The sequence below is a fragment of the Rhinopithecus bieti genome, unplaced genomic scaffold (genome assembly GCF_001698545.2).
Source record: "Rhinopithecus bieti isolate Rb0 unplaced genomic scaffold, ASM169854v2 scaffold_38779, whole genome shotgun sequence".
Classification (NCBI taxonomy): Eukaryota; Metazoa; Chordata; class Mammalia; order Primates; family Cercopithecidae; genus Rhinopithecus; species Rhinopithecus bieti.
In genome coordinates, this window is record NW_016816249.1 from 50,971 (window position 1) to 76,589 (window position 25,619).

A 25,619-nucleotide genomic window follows, 5' to 3' on the forward strand; every position below is an offset into this window, starting at 1 on the left:
CTTCCAGGCTGTCTTCCCAGCTCTCTCTCATAAGACTAGATTTGTTGAATTGAGTAGACAAGTGGGAACTCGAGACACAGACTTTGTCTTTTTTTTCTAACCGTCAATGTTTTTAACAGTTAATTTGTTTGCTTGAAATTATAAATGCATGCTCTTTGTTAAATACTTGTAAAGAAGCCTATACACAATTATGCATTCTTCAGTCATACTTGCTATAGATTTGTAGTTAATTTGCTTATATTTGCTAACTAAAATCAATACAGAGTGTTTCACAAACGATTGCACAATTTAAAATATTTTGATAAAATAGGAAATTGTTTGATAAAATTTACGTGCATATTCATACTTGCTAAACTAAAATGGTGTTTGTTTTATGGTTAAGATATACTAAGTAATTTGTGAGATTTACCTTTAGCAGTAAAACATTCCATTAACATTCTTTTCTTCATACATTTTACATCAAAAGTTCATGCTCTGTATTAAAAGATCCATAGACTAATTAAGCATGTAAAATTAATTTTATAAGAATTTAAGATAACACTTTTCAAATCTACTTTTATTTTATTTTTTCCTCCTCACATACAAAACTTGAGAGATGCAAGAGATCACATTTTGTGAAGCTATATAAAATCACTTGATGTTACCAAGGTACCATTTATTCTTATCATCTTGTCACCAAAATGGTGTTAACATCAAAATATGACAGTTAACTAGTTTTAAGTCCATAAAACAGTTATATAACATAGCATATAAAGCTTTAGACACTTGGCAATAAAACCACATAAAAATAGAACAAGAAGCAAAAGCAGTTACTTCAGAACAATGAACACTGTAATCTAAAAGTACATTATGATGCTGCCCCAGAGCTATGGGCTGAATTTTATGTCCCCACCCCCTGTAGTGCTATAGTCTGGACATTTTATGTCCTATTCATGTATTGAAATTCTTACCACCAAGTTAATGGTATCAGGAAGTAAAACCTTTGGTAAGTGATTAGGTCTTTTGGATGGAGCTCTCGTGAACATCATTAGTGGCCTCAAAGAGCTCCTTCTTTTTGACATGTGAAGTTAGAGCAACCGCTATATATGATCTAGGAAGTCGGTACAGGCCACTTAATTTACCAATTTCTTTATCTTGGACTTCCTAGCCTCTAGAACTGAATTCCTATTGTTTATAAGTCACTCAGTTTGTGGCATTTTGTTATAACAGCCAGTATGAACTAAGACACCCAGTGTTAGGTACCACCCCAACTTCCTTCAAGGTGATTTCACTCTATTATATACTGTCCAGTCCATTTGACACAAAATAAAAACAAACAACACAACATTTATCTTGTGGAGCTATCCTATTCATGTTATGCATTCACTATGCTTTTAAACACCTTGGTTTTATACGTTGGGTGATTCATCAATCCTGCACTGTAGTGTTGCTTCTTTCCTGGTATCAGCATTATGATCAAAGATTACTTAGACACAACAACTGCTATAGATATGCCACATGCATACTTTTTTCCACAATGTGCTAAATATTTTAAGTCTATAAATCCATGGTGAGAGGTTATCAGACTTGTCTGGTGTTCTTCTTTTAAACTCATTAGCCTTGGTTCCGCTTGAGGATTTAATCTAATTACTCTGCTAATTTTTACAAGAATACAAGGGTTTCCTTTGAAAGCACAAATATCAGGATCCTCCATACCACTGCATGCTTAAACTAAGGTAGCAGGAAATTTACATGCATTATAAACTAGTCCCTTCTTTCAAAAAGAACTTCATCAGGATGGATTGTGAGATTCTTCTGTTCATCTAATACAGCTTTAGAAAATTATTAAATCTACAAAATACCTATTCTAGGAAGCTGAATTAGACATACTGAATGCATGTTTTAATGCCGTCACTGGTTCTGGAGAAATTTTAAGTCCTGAACTAGGAAGCTGGTATTTTGGAACCCTATCTTTCAGCATCTGAAGCATAGCCCACATTGTGAACAAAAAGAGTACAGCTAGGAGCCCACAGAAGACTAAATAGAAGAGCAGGAGCAAACCTCTTTTCCTCTCTCTCACTAGTGGTCCAGGAAGCACTGTCTCCTGCTGGGTGACAGGTCAGTGTGCCTCTGCTACTGCCACCAACACACATGTCACTAACATTCATCTATAGCCTTCTCTTCTATGGACAATCACTGTGAGATGGAAAGTCTCATTTCCCAGAACATTTACTAAGCCATGACTCAGAATGGGAACAGGCAATTCTAAGAAAACACCACCTCAGGGCCCCTCTGGCACTTGGTGATTTGCCCCAAATGTTCTTCACTGGTCAGGATGTAGAGGAACTTCCACTCAGCCTGATTTGGGTTGAAGAATTTCTCCTTCTTTGTTATAGTGGGTGTGGGGAAAATGAGATGACTGGTGGTAGCAGCAGCTCATGGGCAGTGACCCAGGGGGTGGGGTTTCAAGGACTGTGGAGGCCATGGCCCTGCTCAGGCAACAGCAGCTGAGAGGCAACAGCAGCTGAGAGTGGGAAACAGGTCAAGGATGCCTGATCTCTCCAGCACACACTCAGTCAACTGCAGTTGCTTGCATATCATATTGTAAATATACTCATGTATTTTATATGTCATATCATATTTTCTTAAATACTAAAAATTCCTAATGAATTTAATGAAGACCTATTTCATATAATTCATCATATTTTGTATCATTGAGCATAAAATATTAATCTGCTAATTTAATGAGAAAATAAATGTAAATAAAACCATTGTTTTACTTTGTGTTACCTTAGTTTCTAATGAAGCTTTAAAATATATTTTGTCAATTGCCCTAACACTTCATTCTCTGTTACAGGCTTAGTATTATTTTAATTACCATTTGTACTTTTGCCAGGTTGAAGAAGAGTACAGCTGTTTCTACATTTGTGATTACCTGTAAAAAAACTTTTAGGGTTAAATTCACTTTTAGTTTTGTGTATTTCTATGCATTTTGACAAATGCTTAGAGTTCTATGTCCACCACTACAGTTCCACACAGAATAGTTCCATCACCCAAATTTTCCCATTGCTATTCCCATATAGACAACTTCTCACCACCTCCTACACCCCTGGAAACCACGGATTTCTTTTTTTTTCTCTGTAGTTTTGCTTTTTTTTCAGATATTCATATAATCCTGTACTGTGTAGCTTTTTGGAATCTGGTTTCCTGCTGGCACTTTAGCAAAATGTATGTGAAATTTATCAATGTTGTTTTGAGGGTTATGGTTTATTCCATTTGTTGATGAAGAATGTATGGGTGGCTTGGAAATTAATAATGAACTTGCTACAGACATCTCTATATAAGGTTTTGAGTGAACCTACGTTTTCATTTCTTATGAGTAGATAGCTAGGAATGAGATGATTGAGTCACATGTAGTCATGTTTTTTTAAGACGGCTTTACTGAGGTATAATTGATACGCAATAAATTGAATGTATTAAAGTGCACAATTTGATGTTTTGACGTATGCCCATAAAACTGTCTCTACAATCAAAATAATGAATGTATCCATGGTCCCAAAAGTTTTCTGCCACCCCTCCCCAATTCACTACTTGTTCTACTGTTTTTCCTACTTTAACTCAGTATATTTATTTGAATTTATCTATTTTTATACATGTATCAATATTATGTTCCCTTTTTATTGCTTAGAAGTAGTTCATTGTATGGGAATACCACAGTTTATTGATTAATTCACTGTCGATAGACATTTTTATTGTGCCTCAGTTTTGCCTATTACCAATATAGCTGCTTATTTGTATATAAGTCTTTGTATGGATATATATTTTAGTTTTCCACTTTTAGGCAAATAATAAATTGGAATGTCTGAATCATGTTGTAGGTGTATGTTTAACTTTTTAAAAGAAACTGACAGACCCTTTTTTAAGTGCTTACATTATTTTATGTTCCTATATTCCCATGAAAATTTCACTTCCTCTACATGTTTGCTAAACTTGTTATTTGTCATTTTAATTTTAGCTTCCTCACAAGTGTGGAGTTGCAGCTAATTGTATTTTAAATTTACATTTCCCTAATGACTAATTATATTGAACATATCAGACATAATTTAAGTGAGACTATATTGCTAAAGGAAATGTTTTCCAGGATTATACTATCTTCCTAAACTTGTATAATCCTAATGTCAGCCTCAAAATGTATAAGGTGCAGAATTACAAGGAACAAGAGAGAAACTTCATGACCATCATTAAAGATTTCATTAAAATCTTCACTTCATTCACTGTTTGTAGAAATACGTAGCAGTCTGTGTACAGTCAGGAGACAGAAACCGTACAACAGATTAAGTAGTTTGGTACAAAGAATGAACTATAATGGAAAAGTAACTATAAGATACAAGGAAACCCTAGGTGGTGCCCTATAGCAAAGAGAAAGTACCCAAGGAACCACAATCTTAACAGAGGTTAAGTTTCATTGGGAAATGAATGGTTCATCTCATTGGTGAGTAAAAAAGCTCACTGATTTGGCTAGGTCAGAGCTGGTCTCCCAACTGCTGGGCAAATAATAGCTTACCTCTTACGCAAGCTGGGGAGGAGGTGATCAGAAACCAGTGGACTGGATGCGCAAAGGAAATCTAGGTGCTGGTTTGGGTAGGAACTCTTCCAAATTGTTGGGGGGACTCTAGTTTCTGTGTGAAAAGTCTCCTGAAAGGTTATCACAAGACCATGGCTGTGAGGTTGGAGAGAGATCAAGCTTCGGGCCTGTGACTGGGGCAGTCTCCATTGGTTTTCCTCACACCTGTGTTGCTGACCCCAGCAGAGGCCTGAACTGGTAAGAGGGTTTCTTCCTCCTGCAATGTGCTTCTAGCATCTTTCTCTGAGAAAGCTAAACATTGTTCTCACTTTAAAGGGAGAAATACTTAAAGAAATTCCGTTGTTCAACACCTAGCCCATATTGAAGGGTACATTGAAACCTGAGAGACAATAAACTGATAACTGAAAAGAAGTACAGATTTGTTAAATAGCTTTGTAGAATAATTTGGAAATACCTAATGGCAATGCTGAAGATTTGAATTTTGTACAATTTAGCAATTACTCTCCAAGTGTACATTCTGGAGAACCTCTAGCACATATTTATTTATGCAAGTGCTCATTTTAATGTTGTTCATAATAGCAAGAACTAGAAACAATCCAGATATCTATTCACCAAAAATGACAAACATGCAGTGTACTGTATTTATATAATGGAGATCCTACAGAATTAAAATGTATAAACTGAAACTATGTGTGTCACTATTGATAACTGTTAAAAATCAATTATTGAATGAAAAATATTAAATTGTCAAATAATACATGAAGGATGATACTGCTTGTATGAAATTAAATAAATATGCCAATAAATCGCTTAATAGTTCTCTTTATTTTTAGTGTCCTTGAAATATTACAAATCATTTTGTACAAGGGTAAACTAAGGCTAAGAGCTTTACAGTGATTTGTCCAATAACATATTCTTTGTTATTGTTAGAATTGAGAATAGGAACCCATATCCTTTAAGTTCTAATTAATTGCCCTTTGTTCCATATTACATATACATGCAAGGACCCAGTATGCCCTTCCATTCCTAAGTCAAAGTATTTCTCACTTAGGCAAAAGAATGTACTTTCCCACACATTTTCTCTGGAGTAGCAGGTTCATTTGTATAGAACTAGCAGAAGATACTTCACTCCACATAAGTGCCCAAGGGCTGAATGACTCTCACTTTTTCTCCTATGGCCTTATCGTCCTTATTGTAGTTTTCAGCAATGTGGGATGTTATTTGCCTTGTTCAATTGAGAATATTTGTTGAAACATATTAATTCCCATTGGAAGATGAACCTTGGCTAATTTAATACTGAATCTTAAAAGCTGCAATTGGGCCGGGCGCGGTGGCTCAAGCCTGTAATCCCAGCACTTTGGGAGGCCGAGACAGGCGGATCACGAGGTCAGGAGATCGAGACCATCCTGGCTAACACGGTGAAACCCCGTCTCTACTAAAAAAAAAAAAATACAAAAAACTAGCCAGGCGAGGTGGCGGGCACCTGTAGTCCCAGCTACTCGGGAGGCTGAGGCAGGAGAATGGCGTAAAACCCGGGAGGCGGAGCTTGCAGTGAGCTGAGATCCGGCCACTGCACTCCAGCCTGGGCGACAGACTAGACTCCGTCTCAAAAAAAAAAAAAAAAAAAAGCTGCAATTGGTCACTTAGATAAATTCATGGTACTCTTACAATTTGACAAAAGAAAAAGGCACTAACCACCCGCACCCCGATAACTTATGGAAAAAATAAATGATTAATTTAAAAAAGATGAGGATGTTCCTGTGTATCTTAGTGTGCTAGGGATGACTTCTGAGAAATTATGTAAATAGATGAAGTATACTTGGGGAGACACTTGAGAAAATTATGAAAAACTCTGACTGCACCTAGGAAAATCCATCATGATACTCTTAACTATTACCTAAAGAAATTAAATAGGCATGAAAATCAAGGCTATATATTGCTTTGTAGAGTAAAACCACACAAAAAATAATGAGAATGTTAAATACCAAACTCATGTTATACGTCTGTAGTTATAGCATAATCAACAATTTATTTTTATTTGCACTTAAAGTATATAACACTATTTAACCCTACAGAAGTAAAATGCAAATTTATTTTTCTTAAAGCATCTCATTATTTCTATAACTTAAAAAAATTGGTAATGTATGGTTTACTTCCAATGTAACAGACAAACTATTTTCTCTATGCTTCAACTCAAACCAGTTGTGTCATTATTTTGCATTAGCTGGTTGATTGTTGGTACTGGTTTTTATTACTTAGTTAGGACATTGTATTACCAAGTAGGTGAAATGTTTTTGCTCCATGTAAAGATAGAGTTTATGTGGGTGGTTTATGGTTTGCAGAGTTCTAGGCCATTCACTGGGAAGGATTCTATGCACAGGAAAGTAAGAAGGTAAAACTATTCAGTGAATGACAAATATAGGGTGAAATATATTTCCATTAATACTATAACATGTTTATCGACAATGTATATCCTTTATGCACATCTCTCTACCAAATCCTGTGAATGATTCATAAGCACAAGAATTCAAGAAGTTTCAGTGTGGAAGAGAAAAATAGAGTTAGCGATCATAATAATATTTCTCTTCCACACTGGGAGTCTTACCTTATGTTTTGAGAGTCCCCAGCTAAACAGGGGTTCCATACCAGAGTGGCTAGCAATCCTGTCCCAATGAGAAACGAAAACAAACTTGTTGTGGGTGTTTCCAGTGTGTCTTTATCAGACATTTCTTTTACCTGGTGAAAGGCTTAATGTCTAATTGTCAGGACCAGGGAGTTCCTCACACAGGAAATTTTATACTGGCAGATGCCCCTGCAGCTTCTGTCTGACCTATGTCTAGTTGATGTCTACCAGACCAGCACTCTGGAGGCTGGGTGCCTGATCTTGTGTTCTCCCAAGCATTCCAGGGAAAACCCAGCCTGGAGCAGCCCCTGGTTCTTCAGGTGGATAGTGCAAATTCAATACATCACTGAAATAGCAAAAACATTCAAGGATTTTTTATTTAGTGATCAGGCAGGGAGAGTGCAATAAGTTGGGAGGGCAGTCCTTCATCCGAGGGTCATGTGGGGCAGGAATGAAGAGTCAGGCAGAGGGAGGGTGAGAAAGTCTTTCATCTAGCAGTATACCTGAGGGTAAAGGGTATGGGTTACTTTAAGTTCATCGGAAAATGACTGAATGGTCCATTTAAAGAAAGTGACAGGAAAGCAGGAAGCCCAGTCTGCCAGGTGGGAGAGATGCCTCTAGTTTTTAATCTCTGACCACCAGTTTGAACCATTTGAATATAGTGTAGAACTGGAAACTGTGTCAAGGGTAACTGAGCCCTGCTTCTGGTATGAGAAAGTAGAATTTGTATTCAAAATGTATGCCAAGCCAACATAATTCACTACACTTTGGGAGAAGATATACTGCCTATGCAATCAAAGTGCTACAGAAACATTAGGACATAGACATTTCGACTTAAGCCTCTAGGAAGGCTTTCAGAGGTGGTAACATCTGTTTTGGAATAGACATCTGTGAAGGGCATGAAAAAATGGATAAGGAATTGTTTATCAGCTTAATAAATGTTGAGTAGCCTGTTTTTTAAAATTATTTATTTATTTATTTATTTTTGCTAGAGAGCAGTGTATGGCATAGGTAAAAACAGGTTATATATTCTTGGCTCTCATGCTAAGGACATTAATTTATATATAAGCTTAAGGAATGATGAGATGTTTCAAGTGGAAGAGTGAGGTCCAGGAGAAAGGTAGGTTTTCCCTTACAGTTAATTCAGAAAAGTTTGAAAGAAAAGAGTTGAGTTGGGAAATTGTGAGAGCCGAGGTTTGAGATGGCTATGTATAGTCACATTCAAAAACTGTCAGAAACAGATTGGAATATTGGAATGTGGGGGGCGGTGGGGGGAACAGTACTGCAAAATTAGAGGTCATAATACAGAGGTGATGACTGGTGCTAGGGAGATGAATGGAATGCCGAAGAAAGGGAGATAACGAGGAAAAAGAGATTAATAAGGACATAAAGAGATAAAGAAGAGTTCAAGAAATGCAGAGGGAAAAAAATTGGAATGTCAGAGGCTAAGACCTCTTGGAATCTACTTTTAAGGGACAGTAGCATGAATAAAGAAAGCTAATATTAAAAATTCTGAAAGGAAAATGAAGAGGCATTCCGTTTAAGAGTTAGCTATCATTACCAGGTCTTTGGGGACATTTGATAAAGTAGTTTTCCTGACTGTGGCAGCAAAAGGCATAGTTAAGCATGTTAAAAGTCTGAGTAGTAAAAAAGATTTGGACAGAAACATGTAGACACTCCTACACAAAATTTCTTTTCTAAAAAAAGAAAATTAAGAGAAAATACAATGAAAGAGAATAGAAGAGTTTAGGAGAGTTTTTTTTTCTTATTTCTTTGATAAGTGAATCTGAGCAGTTGTCAGTAGATGAAAAGATTAAATGAAAAGTGAAATGAAACAGGGAGAGACTAAAAATGCAAGCCAAAGACAGCTTAACCCAGTGGCACAGTGGTTCTCAACTGGGAGTCATTTTTCACCTCCTCAACTGGACATTTTGTAATGTTTGGAGACATTTTTGGTTGTTATAACTGGGGGAAAGTGTAACTGGCATCTAATGGGTAACGCCAGAGATGCTCCTGAATATGCTACAATGGTCACATGACAGTCTGTTTCAACACAGTAATTCAACCCCAAATGTCAGTAATGCCAAAGTTGGGAAACTCTGGCTCAACTGACTAACCAATGGCTCATAGTAGGTGAAAAGATTAGAATCATGAACATATATTGAGGGAATTCCCAGTTGTGGCACAATGTCAATGGCATCAGTTTTGTATTCAGATCTGAAAGAGTATGTCGTAGTGTGGCAAGAGCTGGCCTTGGAGTCAAATACCAGGGTTCAAATTCTAGTTTAATGACTCTCCAGCTATGGAACTTCAGGGAAACTGCTTATCATCTCTGTATCTCTGACTTCTTATTGTAAGACAGAATTAGTAAGTGCATTTACCATGTAGCATTATGGGAAGATTCAATTACTATATATTAAGAGCCCAGAACAGTGCCTGACATTTGGTGCATAGTAAATATTAAATATTATTTTTATTATCTGATTTCAAATCCTCACTGAGCTGTTCTGACCTTTACTAGCTGTCTGACCCCAGACTACTAAACATGTCTAATCTTTGTTTTTCTCTTCTGCAGTTTAATAACCCCTTTTCAAAAGTCTGTTGTAAAGATCACTTGATAAAACATGTATACACAGTAGATGCTATCTAGCAGCGTCGGAACAAACGCAAGCTCTCTTTGCCCTTCATTTGTAAATTTTAAAATTATGATTCGTCATTCACTATATTTAAATCTGCCTCAATTTTTAGCTTAATACATTACATTCATACAATAAACTTTTTCATTAGGTAGAGTTGATCATTTTATGTAATAAATACATGAACTTGAGCAAGGACACCTTTATTTCACAAATGGAGGAACAAAATGAGTCACACATAGGATAAAGTGATTACATTATGTTTCAGAATCCTCTTAATTATTGCCTTCTTGTATATTATAGACACTGATTTGTTGTTACTAAAGCTTTAAACAATTATAATGAGTCATTTTTTTTGTCATAGTTCCAGAGTTTAAAATAACGTATATCCAAAATGTGGCCCAGTGGAATGCTTCTCTGAACATTCTTCCAACAGAGTACACAATATGATTGTTTACTGTGGGGCTTCCCTGTGTGGATTGCAACTGCATTCATCTAAATGAGAGGCTAGGTCTGCAGCCTAGAGACAAAGTAAAGACTCTGGCTTCTTGTATGAAATAAATTAGCAGAAAAAGATGCTCATGTTCTCACATGGGACCAGAATTAGATCATCACTCTCTCAGGTCTCTTACTATGACTGTTGTCAACAGTTAATTGTCAGAACTAATATGGTTTCCTAAAACAGCACTTCTTTAAAGCTTTTCCAGTTCAACTGGACTAGATTTATATAGTAGGGTTTTACAGGGTGAAAAACATAAGATGCAAATTTTTAGATATTTTCAAGAGCATGAGAGGTTTATAATCATTTTACTTCTCTATCCAAAAAAAAATTGTTTTAAAAAAGCACTTCATTTTCTGGCATTAATTATAAAGATGTTTTAAGAAGATCATGGAGAACTCTAGCAGGGAGAACGTAAGTGGGCTGAAATCAAATTCTGGTAGGCAAAGAAAATGAAAAATTTAGGTTCTGCTCTTGGATGATCAACAGAAAATGGGATTTAGATAATTCAGGTCAGCCATAATATGTGTTTTAAGAAATTATTGGATGACTAATTGATAAACTCCGTTGGAACTATAGGCCAGTATAATACATTCAATAGTATCTGGTTAGTAGGAATTGCCTAAATTAGAAACGACTCCTGCAGCAGCATGAAGGTAAATTTCTACGAATATAGGGGTGTTGAACGTATTAAGATCCTATGTTGCAATGCAATTACTTTGATAGTAGAATGTCATGACTTATTCTGCTTAAACTCTAAAGTTTTCTGTAAAGTAGGTATTTTTACACCTCCCATCTTTTTTAAGGTGTGGAATTAAAGTCCAGACAAAATAATTAGCCAAAAGTTAATCTGTGTGACTTTACATCATGTAATAATAATCAAGTTACGAATATCTCTTCAAAAGTTAAGAAGAATGTCGTATAATTGATGATGTAAGATGACCGCAAGACAAGTAGATGTAAACAGTTTTTGTCAACCTATAAGACCTGTGGAGCTGGACTCTAGGTCACTCCTCTAGTCTTGTTGTCATGAGTCAGCTTCTGGGTAAGCTCATTTCCTACTATATAACAGACAAGGACTATCCAAGAACTCAAGGGGTTCTAATTATATTGATTAAATTATTAAGCATTATTTAAACATTTACATAAGTTCTTTCCTATTATCCACCTATCCGGACATACTGCTATGGCCTCTTCAAAATTTTTGCATTCAGCAAATGTACATTATATCTGAGATCTCAGAATCCCTCACCTTAAAAGTATTCTTAATTCAAGTTCTGATTCCTTTCTATTTATCCTCCTTTAGAGTTGTTTCAGAACAAGTGTGCAGCCTGGAACCATGGATAAGGCCAATTCTTCAGTGGTATCCGAGTTTGTACTGTTGGGACTCTGTAGTTCTCAAAAACTCCAGTTTTTCTACTTTTTTTTCTTCTCTGTGTTGTATATGGTCATTGTGCTGGGAAATCTTCTCATTATCCTCACAGTGACTTTTGATACCAGCTTGCACTCCCCTATGTACTTTCTCTTGGGAAACCTTTCATTTATTGACATTTGTCAGGCTTCTTTTGCTACCCCTAAGATGATTGCAGATTTTCTGAGTGAACACAAGACCATATCTTTCAGTGGCTGCATAGCCCAAATTTTCTTCATTCACCTTTTTACTGGAGGGGAGATGGCGCTACTTGTTTCGATGGCCTATGACAGGTATGTAGCCATATATAAACCCTTATACTATGTGATCATCATGAGCCAAAGGACATGCACCGTCTTGGTAACGATATCCTGGGCTGTGGGCTTGGTGCACACATTAAGCCAGTTATCATTTACCGTGAACTTGCCTTTTTGTGGACCTAATGTAATAGACAGCTTTTTTTGTGATCTTCCTCGGGTGACCAAACTTGCCTGCTTGGACTCTAACATCATTGAAATACTAATTGTGGTCAATAGTGGAGTTCTTTCTCTAAGCACTTTCTCTCTCTTGGTCAGCTCCTACATCATTATTCTTGTCACGGTTTTGCTCAAGTCTTCAGCTGCAATGGCAAAGACATTTTCTACGCTGGCTTCCCATATTGCAGTAGTAATATTATTCTTTGGACCTTGCATCTTCATCTATGTATGGCCCTTTACCATCTATCCTGTGGATAAATTACTTGACATATTTTACACTGTTTTCACCCCCATATTAAACCCCATTATTTATACACTAAGGAATAGGGATATGAAGGCTGCCATAAGGAAAATTGTGAACTATTACCTGAGGCCAAGGATAATTTCTGAAATGTCACTAGTAGTGAGAACTTCCCTTCATTAAGACAAAACTCCTTCAAATTCCTCAGGTCAATACCCTGTTTAATATTTTAATCCTTTTTTGTGGTGTATCTCAATTGCGGGGAAAGTAGTGGAGAAGATACTATACAGAATATTTAATGAACATTAACAAGTCTTTTTCTAGGTATCAAGCGAAAGTTAAATATCAAAACATGGAAAATCACTGTTTAGATTACTGGTTCCAGAAAAAAAAAAATGGGTATCTGATGGATAATATGTATACATTTACTGCTTTTGTTATGAGTAAATGTAAATATGATGAAAAAAAGCAAAGAGAACCTAATTCTTTGGTGGACATACATTCAAACATTTGTCAGGTTTTATGAGTTTTCTTAATGACATGCCTAAAATGTCTATATGGATGAATAGCATTTAAGAATCTGAAACTGAATTTTGCCAGCTTCAGGGAATAGCCAATCTATGATTTAATATAAGTGCTTAAGTTTAAGTGGAGATTATTAGGTTATGAGACTCCTCTCCCCACATCAATTATACCTATCCCATATGGTTTTCAAATAGCTAGCAATGCTTTAAAATACAGAATGAAATATACTCAGAAGCTTCTATTTTAAATCTTTCATTTAAAGGGCTTTCTCTGATTGGCTAGATAATTCCAATTTCCTTTTAGATTATGAGTTCTAGAAAAGAGAGCAGAATCTAGAAAGCTGAACTATTTTAACACCAAGATTTTCATTTGTGCCACTTCTTTTGTTCCTATAGTGCAGCTGCCAGTGGCTTATGTTCAGGCACCCAGTGGTACTCATCCTCCAGCAAGTTTTATTGCCAGCCTTGGCCTTAAATTCTCTGAGCCCCATTTTCAGTTCACCCTCTGTGAACTAGCTCTGGTCCAGCGCAACCCAGAGAACCTCTCTCCATCCGGGGGGCCTCACTCATATTCTCTCCAAAGTGTTCTGAAACTCATCCTTGGGCAGGGCATCGCCCTTCCACATTTATTTCTTCCTTGGTTTCTCTCCTTTAGGCGTAGGGTTTTTTTTTTTTTTTTTTTTTTTTTTTCAAAGTAAACTAAAGACTATTCAGATTCAGATTTAACCAGTTTTTGCATGTATTCTTTTTTTTTGTTTTGACTATTGCTCTATAATATTATGAAATATTATTACATAAATAGATTCATGTAGCCACGACTACTACAAACCACAATAAGGACATAGACCTCTTCCATCACTTCCAAGAAACTTTCCTGTGCTGTCTCCCCTGTGATCTTAACCCCTGGCAACCAATGATCTGGTCCCCATCACTCTATTTTATTTTTTCATGAGTGTTGTAAAATGTATCAGCTATTCAAATGGCCTTTTGTAATAATTTTTTAAAAATTTAATGTGATTGTATTTGTGAATCATTTTTGATATCTTTTTTTGTGTGTCTGTGTCTGATTTAAGAAATTCTTCTCTCTGTCAAGATCATAAAGACATTATTTAGATTTTCTTCTGTAAATTAAAACGTATTTTGCTTTTTATACTTAAGAATTTCATCCCTTTGTAATTCATTCTGTAAATGTTGGGAGATAGGAATCTATTTTTATATATTTGTAAATATGTAGAAATCAGACTTGGTATCATTTATTTAATAGTACATCATTTCCCTCAATTTGCAATACTACCTCTCTTATATTTTCAGCTTCAGTGTATGTATGGATTTGTTACTAGACTCTGTTCTGTTTCGTTAATGTATGTGCTTAGCCCTGCACCCATATTACACTGTTTTAATTTACTATAGTTTTAAAATAAATATTGATGTCTGATAGATTAAGTTATCTCATTTTTCACAGTGTCTTTGTCAGTTTTATCCCCTTTATGTTCTGTAAACATTTTACAATCAGCTTGTCAGATTTCTTAAAATATTATTTCAGAATTTTGTTGTAATTGCATTGGATTCATGTGTTAATTAACGTACAAAGGTATTTATTATATTCATTGTATATCAACACATATATTAACTTGTAGAGATTTGACATCTTTTACAAATAAATGTTGAAAAAGAAAAAACATGTCAACAAAAAATTACAAATATTTACGTAAAAAATATAACTTGCAAAACAACAAATACTCTAAGCTTATGTACAAATTTAAAGATGTGCATTTAGAGAAAATTATAAAACAACAAAAGTTGGTAATGAAGCGTGTATTAGTAAATAAAACTTAAATAAGTGGAGATAGACACTATATTAATAAATAGAAAAACAGTATTGTAAAAGATGTCAATTCTCCCTTAGGGTATTTTTTTAGAGTTATTTTTTATTCTCCTTGTAGCAGCTAATTCCTTTTACCAGTTGCTAGTTCTTTATATTAAGTATTCTCTGTTCAAATTACTCATGTCGGTTCTGTCTCCTGACTAGACTTTGCTAAACACAGATATTTTAAAGTACTTTGAAGATATCAAAAAATCAGAAGCATTCAAAAGCATCTGGTCAAATATGATAATGAGAGAAATCAGGAACTAGTTGAATAAAAAATGTCAGTAGCTTCATCTATTTACGCACTAAAGTGAAATTCATCTATGACATGCTTCAAAATATAAAAAAATGATGGGGTTGGGCACGGTGGCTCACGCCTGTAATCCCAGGACTTTGGGAGGCCGAGGTGGGCGGATAACCTGAGGTCGGGAGTTCGAGACCAGCCTGACTAACATAGAGAAACTCCGTCTCTACTACAAATACAAAATTAGCCAGGCGTGGTGGCGCATGCCGATGGTCCCAGCTACTGGGGAGGCTGAGGCAGGAGAATCGCTTGAACCTGGGAGGCAGACTTTGCAGTGAGCTGAGATCATCCCATTGCACTCCAGCCTGGGCAACAAGAGCAAAACTCCGTTAAAAAAAAAAAAAAAAAAAAAAAAAAAAAAAAAAAAAAAAAAAAAGCATTTATACACTGAATGCTATCATTTGGTAAACTCACTGTTTAAAATTTATTTCTCATCTTTTTAATAATCTCCATCCTGACTGGTGTGGCATGGTATCTCATTGTGGTTTTGATTTGCATTAGATGCTGGTGAAACTGTGGAGAAATAGGAATGCTTTTATACTGTTGGTGGGAGTGTAAATTAGTTCAAACATCGTGGAGGACAGTGTGGCTATTCCTCAGGGATCTAGAACCAGAAATGCCATTTGACCCAGCAAACCCATTACTGGTTATATACCCAAAGGAATGTAAATCATTCTATTCTAAAGACACATGCACATGTATGTTTATTGCAGCATATTTCCACAAAATTTTCAAATTACTCTAGTTCCAATAAAAACAGAGACATTCCTAATGCTAATAGCAATGAATTTCTAATTTAATTAATTCCTAGTTAAGGGAAACTATTAAAAGCACATAGCATTGCATTTCGTTTAGGATTGTGATATTATGTGCTATAGAATCCCACCTTAAATTTTGTTTAAAAATTTATATAAAAAATAAAGCAACTATTAATATAACTTTGTAATCAACTATTTAATACACACATTTCAAAGTAACAGGATAGTATTAAAAATTATTTGTTTTTTCTTTCTGGTTTACAGATCCTATAGACTTTCCCTGCACTGCTGTACAAATTGACAGAGAAATACCTTTAACCACATAAAATGGCAGAAGAAGTGAACATTTTAGTAAATGTGGAAATAACTCTAGTCAATTGAAAAGTGTAAAGTGTCTTGAGTTGGCTGTCAAAACCGGGAATTGAACATTAATTATATTACTATTTTGTGACCTTGAACAGATTACTTAGCTTTTGATCAAGTCACCAATCTCTTCAGCCTTTCAATTTTAGGTATTTCTCTTAGAATAAAGAAAAGAAAAAAAAAAACAAAAACAAACTTTTTGGTCTGCACAGGCTCTGTATCATATGGATCCCTCTTCACGATAACTCACACCATGAGTTAATTAACATATTTCTCCCTGGCTAAGCCAAACTCTACCATATTAGGGGATTTGTCTATGGTAGATGAATATATTCCTAAATTGCTTTTGATAATCCGGATATTTTAAAAAGTAAGAAGGGATGCTACCAAACCCAGGGCAGACTTTTATTTGTTTCCTGAGATCTCACAATTTGAGCTACTTCTGCTATGCTTATGAACTAAGTTGATGAGCAGTCCTTCTGACAAGGAACAGTTCTTCAGACAATGCCCAGCTCAGAAGTGTTCGAAGGAGCTGATGTGATACTCCAGACTTTACAGAGAGAGGGTGTCATGGCTAGTGGAGAGAGTGCCTCAAAATGCCATCAGGATAAAAGATGAAGAAGCTTTAGTTCCATTGACTAAGTCTAGACAACTGGCAATAGTATAAGTCAAGTTAATCACAGGACAAAGAGGAAAGTATCAGAGGTACACTTTCCAGGAACACAGAGTAACAGAGCCCTCCAGGAAAAAACAGAGTAGGTGATTGCAAAGGCACTTCAGGGTGGTCTTTAGAGGAACATAAAGGTGGGGTGTGGGTGGAATGGATCTGTCAGCAGAGCCACGATCCAGTATTTCACCATAGGTGTTTTACATTTTAAACTAATTTATGTTTCATCATAAATACTTTTCCGTGGAGAAGATCCTTGCCACATTATATATTGTATTTGCAATATATTGAAATTCCAATAGATTTAACTTCATACTGAGTACATGAAGGATATCATAAAACTACTAACATGTTAACAAAAAGTTGCAGAAAACCACTCAACTTCATCTTGTGATGGAGTTCTCACCCTTAAAAATTCACATTTGTTACTCCATAACTTTGTGAACATTTATAGTTTGTTCAGCTTTTTAAAACTCTTTTACGCTCTATCATAATATAGTCCTTAGGGAACTGAATGGTCATGATAATCTATAGAACGTCATATTAGTCACACATTGAAGGCATGCTCTGATTAGACCTGTGGGTAGGAAATGACATATAAGAAGGTTAGCAATACCCTTAGATATTTTCAGAATTCTGCCACATCATTTAGGTTTTGAGTCCAATACACTAGGGAAGGCTAGAGTTATCCTCCCATTACATAAAATACATATTATTTTGCTTTATATTCTTTACCACTGAGAAAGAGGCACAGTTCTTGCAAGATCATTGAGTGTTATAGGCAGCATAAAAACTGCTTCATAAATACTACTTTATATCAATTTTAGGTTGATTCATAGCATTTGCAGTTTTCAGTGAGTCCCTGTACTAATTCTGATCTTCAGTGCAAACTGCCTTGCCATTCAGGCTATGTCAACCAGGAATCCAATGAAATGGAGATATCCATGATAAATAAGGACATTGTATAGATTATTTACAAAAGTCAATTAGATAAATAACAATTACTAACTTTTAGGATTCCAGAAGAAAAAATCTCTGCAGAAGACAACTGTTTATTGTTTAAAACATAGATCTTAGTATGTTGTTGGGTCTTATTAGGGACTAAGTACCTGACCATTGATTTCCAAGTGACTGCCTACGTGAGCACTGCTCATCACGAACTGTTATCAGATTTATTAAGTTATAATTTCTAGCTGCCACAGCAGCAAGCCATCACACATTGGAAATGGCATGTGTAGGATCACGCTGAAGGCATAAAGGCACTAGTAATTGGTATGAACAGGTAGTCGAAATCCTTTATCAAGTATTTCTCTGGCATTAATATATTTTCTCAAGCTCAATATTATGGTCTCATGGGAGAATTTCTATGGATGACTTCATTCTATGCCTTGGTGCAAGCCAAAAAATGGACTGTTGCTGCATTACAATTCACTCAGATGACCTTCACGGACACTTATGAGGAAGAATTCTCTCATTGGCCAGAGCCATAAACATCACACTTAGTTATCAGCTTTAGATGCAGAATTGGTCATAAGTAAAAATAAACATGAACTTGTGGGGTTTGAAAAATGGCTTTGCTGGCTTGTTAGGGGTCTTGAAGATCAAAATTGAAAATTGGAGGAAAGTAGTCTGGGAAGGAAGAATGAGGATGAACCTATGTGAGTGGGCTCTAAGTGTGCAGATTTTTGTACTTCACAACAATGCCCATCAGGGACCAAAAACATGGACTCTCTTTTATCAAGGTTAGTCTCATACCACTACTACAGCTCCTGAATGCTTGGTCTGTTGGCAGAAGGGAGTCATGCTGCAGCCTTGTTATGGTGCCATTCCTCAGACAGACCACATGCATTTGGTGTCAAATCAACTGTATCACACCCCTTCCTCTGAAGTGGGGGTAGTGACTTGTCTTTATTGGAATTCATTCCTACTCCTGATATGAATTTTCCTTCCTTACCTGTATTCCTTCTCCCCAGACACAATTCCAGGGCACACAGAGTGTTCGATATATGGATATAGGATTCCACAAAGATTGTCTCTGGAATTAGAGACAAAAGTATTTACAGTGAAGAAGGTGGAATTTATTGAACTTACAGTGAAGAGGTGTGACAGTAGAGACATATCATGAGATCCGTTTTTCGGAGAAGCTTCCAGCCATAAACAACATTGGAATGGCATATATAAGCCTCAGATAAGAGACTGTTGTTGAGATTATACTCAAATTTGTTGAGATGGTGAACTCCAAATGTAAAATATTCATTGAAACGACAGTGAATTTGTAATTTTGCATTACCAGTAGCTAAAATACTCACATATAGATAACAAAGAATAGGCAAGGAATAGATTGGACTCTCTCCCCAACATTCCCATTGATTTACTTATGGATTTTGTGCTTCCTGCCCCAGCAATTCTAGGATTTACTATGATCTTGCTTGCTTATTATTTATTTATTTATTGTTAGTGGTTTATTGAACATCTTGGTTCTATGGCTAGAAGTATACTTCAGTTGTAGAAAGCTGTTAGTCAGAATCTCTAGCTGTTGCTCTAGCTTTGTGCTCTCTTCTTCTGTGACTTCAATTATGTATGTCTTTTTCTCGTGTGTATCTAATGCGTGTCTTTTCTTTGTCATCTTTGCCAATTTAACTGACAACAAAAAGCTTGTTTTTTTCAAAATTCCTATTTGTTTATTTTAAATTCCTATTTGGTTATTTCTCTAAATAAGAAATAGGGTTTTATTTTAATTGGGCATTTTTTGTCTCTTAATTGAAAATGTTACTTGTTTTCTGCTTTAAATATATTCACTAAGTATAAAATGTATGTTTCTAATGAAACTTTCACTGACAATGATTTAACATATTTTTCCCCAAATTACTTCAAATTATGTTGACATTTTTTCAATCTATAATGTAAAGAGGTCTTATTATTGTCATAGAGTTGTAAAGCATGTTTGTTCTTTTGAACTCCCTGTGTATGTGCTCATTTTTCTACTTAGTTGTTGATATTTCTTTATTTTCATTTCTAATAGTATTTTGATTTACAAGGAATTAGTCTCGGTCATATGTGTTGCACATATTTTATAGTTTGCGATTTTTATTAATGTTCATTGTGGGGTTTTTGATATATCAAATCTAAAAATGATTAAGTCAGTCAATTCTATCCATTACGTATCCATATATTTATGGCTTCTTTAATGTCATGCTTTAGAGGCCTTACTAACTCCAAGATTATTAAAAAATCTTCACGTGCATTTTTTCTAATGTTTCAAACTTAATCTTTGATCCAATTAAAATTTATTTTGCTTTTATAACTGTATGTATGCAGATAGAAATTTACCTTTTCCCATGAATTTCATTTATATAGTAATCTATATTTCTTTAAATTAGTACAAATATTATTACAAACTATAATTTATATATATTTGGTTATATTTCTGGATACTATTCTGTTTCATTTATTCTTTATATATAAATATATATAATTTAATATATACATTTTATACATATTGCACATTGTGTTTGTGTGTGTGTGTGTGTGTGTATGGGGGGAGAGAGAGAGAGAGAGACAGAGAGCATGGACCAAAATATTTCACCTTGGAGCTTTTGTTATTGTTTTTTAGTAAAGTTATTTCTGGTTATTTTTCTCTTGCAAATATTTCCTGTCTACTCTCACACAATTTATCTCCTAGTAACCTTTGTAGACTATTTTAATAATGATTATTTTATGCAATCAAAAGAAACTATTTCTCATCATCCTGAGCAAAACACAATGATTAGGAGGATTTGGCATTATCTGCATGTTTGGCAGTACAGTTGGAGAAGTAGCCTCAGAAAATGAGCATTAGGGGCCAGACAGCATGAAAAACAGTCAAGATTACGCTTGTCTGGTAAAAACAGATGCTTGTTGACACTGAGTCTTCCCTGAATCATTGCTGCTGAAATCCACCATTATTTTACTATTGTGGTAGTCTCTTAACTGTCTGTCATTGTATTTCTCGCTTAAGATGCTAAATTAGACTTTATGCTTTTAGAATTTTCTTTGTAGTCTGGATATTTTAAAATTTAATTCATAAGTGTGTCCATTTTTTTTTGGTTTATAAAATTTGAACATCATTTTACAATCTTTAATTTTTTCCCTCAACATTATGTTTTTAACCTTATATATATATATATATATATATATGTACACAATATTATTTAACAATTTTAATCATTGAATGTATTTCATCACACTAAAACATTGTAATTCTTCACTCTCTCTCTCTACATATGTATTTAGGTTTTTTCCAGTATCTCTCTCCTTCAGTCAGTGCTGCAATATGTGTCATTTTGCACAAATGCTTATATATGTGAACGTTTTACTAAGGGGTACACACACAGAAGATACATAGGAAGATAGAAACACTAAGTAACAGGGACTCTTACCTTTAATTTCTATACTTAAAGATCACCACTTGAAACATACATCAGAGCCTGTGGATATCTATAAAACTTACTCTATAAAATATAGTTGAAAAAGACTGTTGATGTATTTTGGGAAACAAATAAATTTATATAGGGAATAAATGAGAGCCTCTTTAAATATTTGAAGAAACATAATATTGAAGTGTTAATAGATTTACTCTTTAAATTACAGACGGTAGAAACAGTGGAGCATAGATTGAACTGTCTTATGAAGCAGTGGGCTCCTTGTGATTGGAGGAAACACCCTGAGGCAAGGTGATCATTTTTAAGATTGTGTGATTGTTTTATTAACAGAAAGTTAGGAGTTGAATACTTAAATACTTCCTTTGCTGACTGATACTCAGTTAAAATCAAGTAATCTTTTGCTTCATATGTATCCATTGGCTGGCAAAACAAACAATTTTTTTTTTTCTTTTCCATTTCTGGAAAATTATTTTGTGAAAAATAATTACTCCCACTGGAAAGTGACCTAAGAGCTCTAAAGGGTGATTTCTTGCTTCACCAATGAAATCAGTTTTCTAGAATGAGGTTAAAAGGCTTTATATTGTATTGCCTAAAGATATTGTCATTGCTTGGTTGAGTGCAAGACGATCAGAGCCCTCACTACCTCAGGACAGGACTTGAGAGGCTCGCTTCCATACGGCATAGTGTAGGGAACCAAGTTAAAATGCATCAAGTTAAGACTATATTATAAATATTATCAGTATGAAGACTCATAGCGGAAAGTGGGAAACGGAAACAAACTAGAGGACACCAAACTGGAGAAAATAAGGAAGAAGTCAAAGACTTGGACAACTTTTTCAAAGTGTAAGTATTATACATTCATTGTGAACATATTGTTGCACTAGAGAAATAATGAACAAGATCTCTTATAGATGCAAAATCAGCAACTAGAAGATAGCAAAGTGCAAGTTATTGTTGTTTCAAATTGAAAACTCCCTCTGGAAGAACATTCCGGTTCTCCACTTCTCTGTCTATATCATTCTTCCACTGTACTGCTTTTGGGCAACCCTGGTAAGAAGAGGATCAAAATCTGATAGTCAGAGGAACATATGCTACAACCATTATCTTTCCCTTCTCTGACCTGTTTATGCTTTCTGTTCAGGGACTCTGTAGCCATTAGTTTAACAAATATTTATTGACTATCAAAATTTGCCTCAAATGAAGAAAGGTGTAGCTATACACAGTAGAGTAATGGTCAGTAGGATATCCTTTATTGTTTGCTTCTAGGTTTATAGGTAATCAAGTATTACACATTAAAATAAAGACAAGAAAAATTATTCATGCTTATGATTTCAGAGTTCTATTGACACGTTGTATAGATAGATATCAATCTAACAGCAACCCTTTCATATCCAACTTGGTTTTACACGAAGAATAGGGAAATTTTCTTATGGTGTATTTTGGGATCTGAAAACATTCCTATCTCTTAGGTATAGTGGCAATGAGAAAATGATTGATCCAATAATGAAGAAGCTTCTGGGTGCTCTGCAGACTGCCCAAGGAATTCGGACTTTTATAAACTCCATGTGTTTCCATAACTGCCTCTGCACTTAGAATTTTAGAAATGAAACTAGCTTTAGAGATAATCCAGTTCTATGTTTTAAGTTCAGTCACACAGCTAGAAAGTAGCAAATGTTACTTGTCTATACTATTTGGTAACTACCTTAATTATTAAGAAGAAAATGAGATATAATGTTGAACCTGATCTGTTCTACTTGTATTAAAAAATCATAGGAAGTTAGTTTGGAGAGGAATTTCTAGTTGTTTCTTACATTTTGAAAATAAGACTAAAACCTTATCATGTATTAGATATTGAAAAGATATAATTTGTGGGAAATTTGGATATTTTAAAAAAATATATTTTCAAAGATAAGATGATTTTGAAAAGGAATAATACCATTATTTAATAATTTTTTGTTAATCATGTTTTCTTCTCTTCTTCCTTCTCCTTTTCCTCCTTTTTTCTTCCTCCTCCTCCTCTTCCTTCTCTTGCTCCTTCTCTTCTCCCTCTTTCTCCCCCTTTGTCTTCTTGAGCACCCTCTTTCATCTCTTTCAATCCCCACTCCCGTGTAAATGCCTATTATGTTCCACTCTGAAATGTAACAAGTGACATCGCCATTTCACATGTTAGAAAAGGAGTTGAGAAAAGTCAAGGAACTGTTCATTCCATTAGAAATTTTAGGAGCTGAGATTGAATCCAAGCCTGTCCCACTTTAGAGCCCCACCACTCTGTTCTATCACTCATAAGATTTAGCTTTGTTTGTGCGCAAGCATCTCCCAGTCTACTATAGGAGTCATTACTACAAGTATACAACTTACTAGTAGTATAAACTTGGGCAATTTACTTAGCCTAAGCTTCTCTGTGTCTTAGTTCCCTCAATTTTAAAATGCATATTTGAACAGTAGCTACTTTGTAGGGTTATTTTGAGCATTAAATGAGTACAAATGCATGCCATATGCTTAGGAGACTGCTTAGAACATAGAAAGTGCTATAAATGTTATTATTATTATTTTTATATAAAGCACATTTTCTAATATTTGCTGTGATAGATGTATGTACAAAATACTGTGCGGTCCATTGAAGTGGTAAATCTTAATCACAAATGACATTTCAATTATGGAGTATTTTTTACTGTAATTATAATGGTTCATTATTATTATTGTATAATGAGCTGGTATATATTCTATACCCATAGTATTAGAATCTAAATTTATTTGCATGCTCTGTGTCAAGGATAACTTTTGCTTAATAATCTATGAAAATAATGTTTTATTCTATTAAATAATCATATTTAATAGGCTTTCCACAATGAGTAGAATGCTATAAGCAGTCCCTCATGGTGTCAAATTTTATCTTTTTAAATTCATAACTATAGCTCTTTAGGAATTTTTTTACTCTTAGGAATGGGAATATCTTTCTTTTTCAATGTTTCTTTGCTACCTTGTTTCCCCTGCTCATGATACACATGATTAGACATGCCAGCATTGCCCCAAATCTTCCACATGGAAATGAGATTCCATATGGAAACTTGTAGTTAGGTCAGTTCATGCCTCATTGATCCATTTACATTCTTGAGTAACTTAGGTTTCTGCATTCTTCTTAAAATTACATAATTTAACCATATGTAAACACAGAAGCCCCTGAAAGTGTAAGATATAGTTCTTCAACATCCAGGTTAAAATTACATAATGAAAGCTTAGACACAGTTTAAATACTTTTTAAATTGGTTTATGGTTACCTATATAATTTTAACTTTAAAAATATATAATATTTATTATTTTGGTCATATCTAATTAACCTAGTTCTAACAAACCACTGAAGAATATGGAGGGGTGCAGAGCTTCAATTAGTATAGGACAAATAAATATCTGTTGTTTAATGTTGGATACACAGAGCTAAGTTAAAAAATGTTTACTGAACCACTTCAGGAAGTTTGTGTAGGGTTTTCTCTGGGACCAAGTGGCCACATGTGTTAAGAAAATGTCAAAAAACATTTAATGGCTCATGTCTGTAATCCCAGCACTTTGGGAGGCCGAGGCGGGAGGATCACCTGAGGTCGGGAGTTCGAGACCAGCCTGATCAACATGGAGAAAACCCGTCTCTACCGAAAATACAAAATTAGCCGGGTGTGGTGGCAGGCACCTGTAATCCCAGCTACTCAGGAGGGTGAGGCAGGAGAATCGCTTGAACCCAGGAGGTGGAGGGTGTCGTGAGCCAAGATGGCGCCACTGCACTCCAGCCTGGGCAACAAGAACCAAACTCTGTCTCAAACAAACAAACACATTTAAGAGGCAATTTACATGCTAGTTAGCTTTTCTTTTCTGAGAATTTCTTATGCATTTGAAATGAACCATATGAGATATTTCCTAAAGGACCATTCCTGAAATGTGTTAGAGATTTTGACAAATTCAAGTTTGTCAGGCATATGTAGAAAGAGATAAAAGACAGAAGAAAGAGACTGAAAACACATTCTTGGTTATTGTTTCATTTATCGTTGATCGGTCTTTATGTGACAGAAGGTGAACTTTGATTAACTGTTTGTTAAAAGGTTGAAAGGCAATGTTCTTGACCTTCAGAGGAACTTTCAGAGGGTCACCATTGGCTTTTCCTTCTCTATTATGGCGAATTGCTTCTATTGTTTCCCTCCCTTCCTTCCTTCCCTCCCTCCCTCCCTCCCTCCCTCCCTCCTTCCTTCTTTCCTTCCTTCCTTCCTTCCTTCCTTCCA

General features: G+C 35.1%; 2 protein-coding genes across 2 annotated transcripts in view; both read left to right on the forward strand.

Moving 5' to 3' along the window:
* OR4K1 (olfactory receptor family 4 subfamily K member 1) overlaps window positions 1-25,619 on the forward strand; it is a 53,497-nt gene that overhangs the window by 23,069 nt on the left and 4,809 nt on the right. The window contains exons 3-4 of the mRNA XM_017854691.1: window positions 21,563-21,645; window positions 22,095-22,197. The gene's annotated coding sequence lies outside the window, so the exon portion shown is untranslated. The remainder of the gene's footprint in view (window positions 1-21,562; window positions 21,646-22,094; window positions 22,198-25,619) is intronic.
* OR4K5 (olfactory receptor family 4 subfamily K member 5) lies at window positions 11,643-12,708 on the forward strand. The gene has a single exon (XM_017854688.1). The coding sequence runs from the start codon at window positions 11,662-11,664 to the stop codon at window positions 12,631-12,633; it is 972 nt and encodes a 323-aa protein (XP_017710177.1). The 5' UTR covers window positions 11,643-11,661; the 3' UTR covers window positions 12,634-12,708.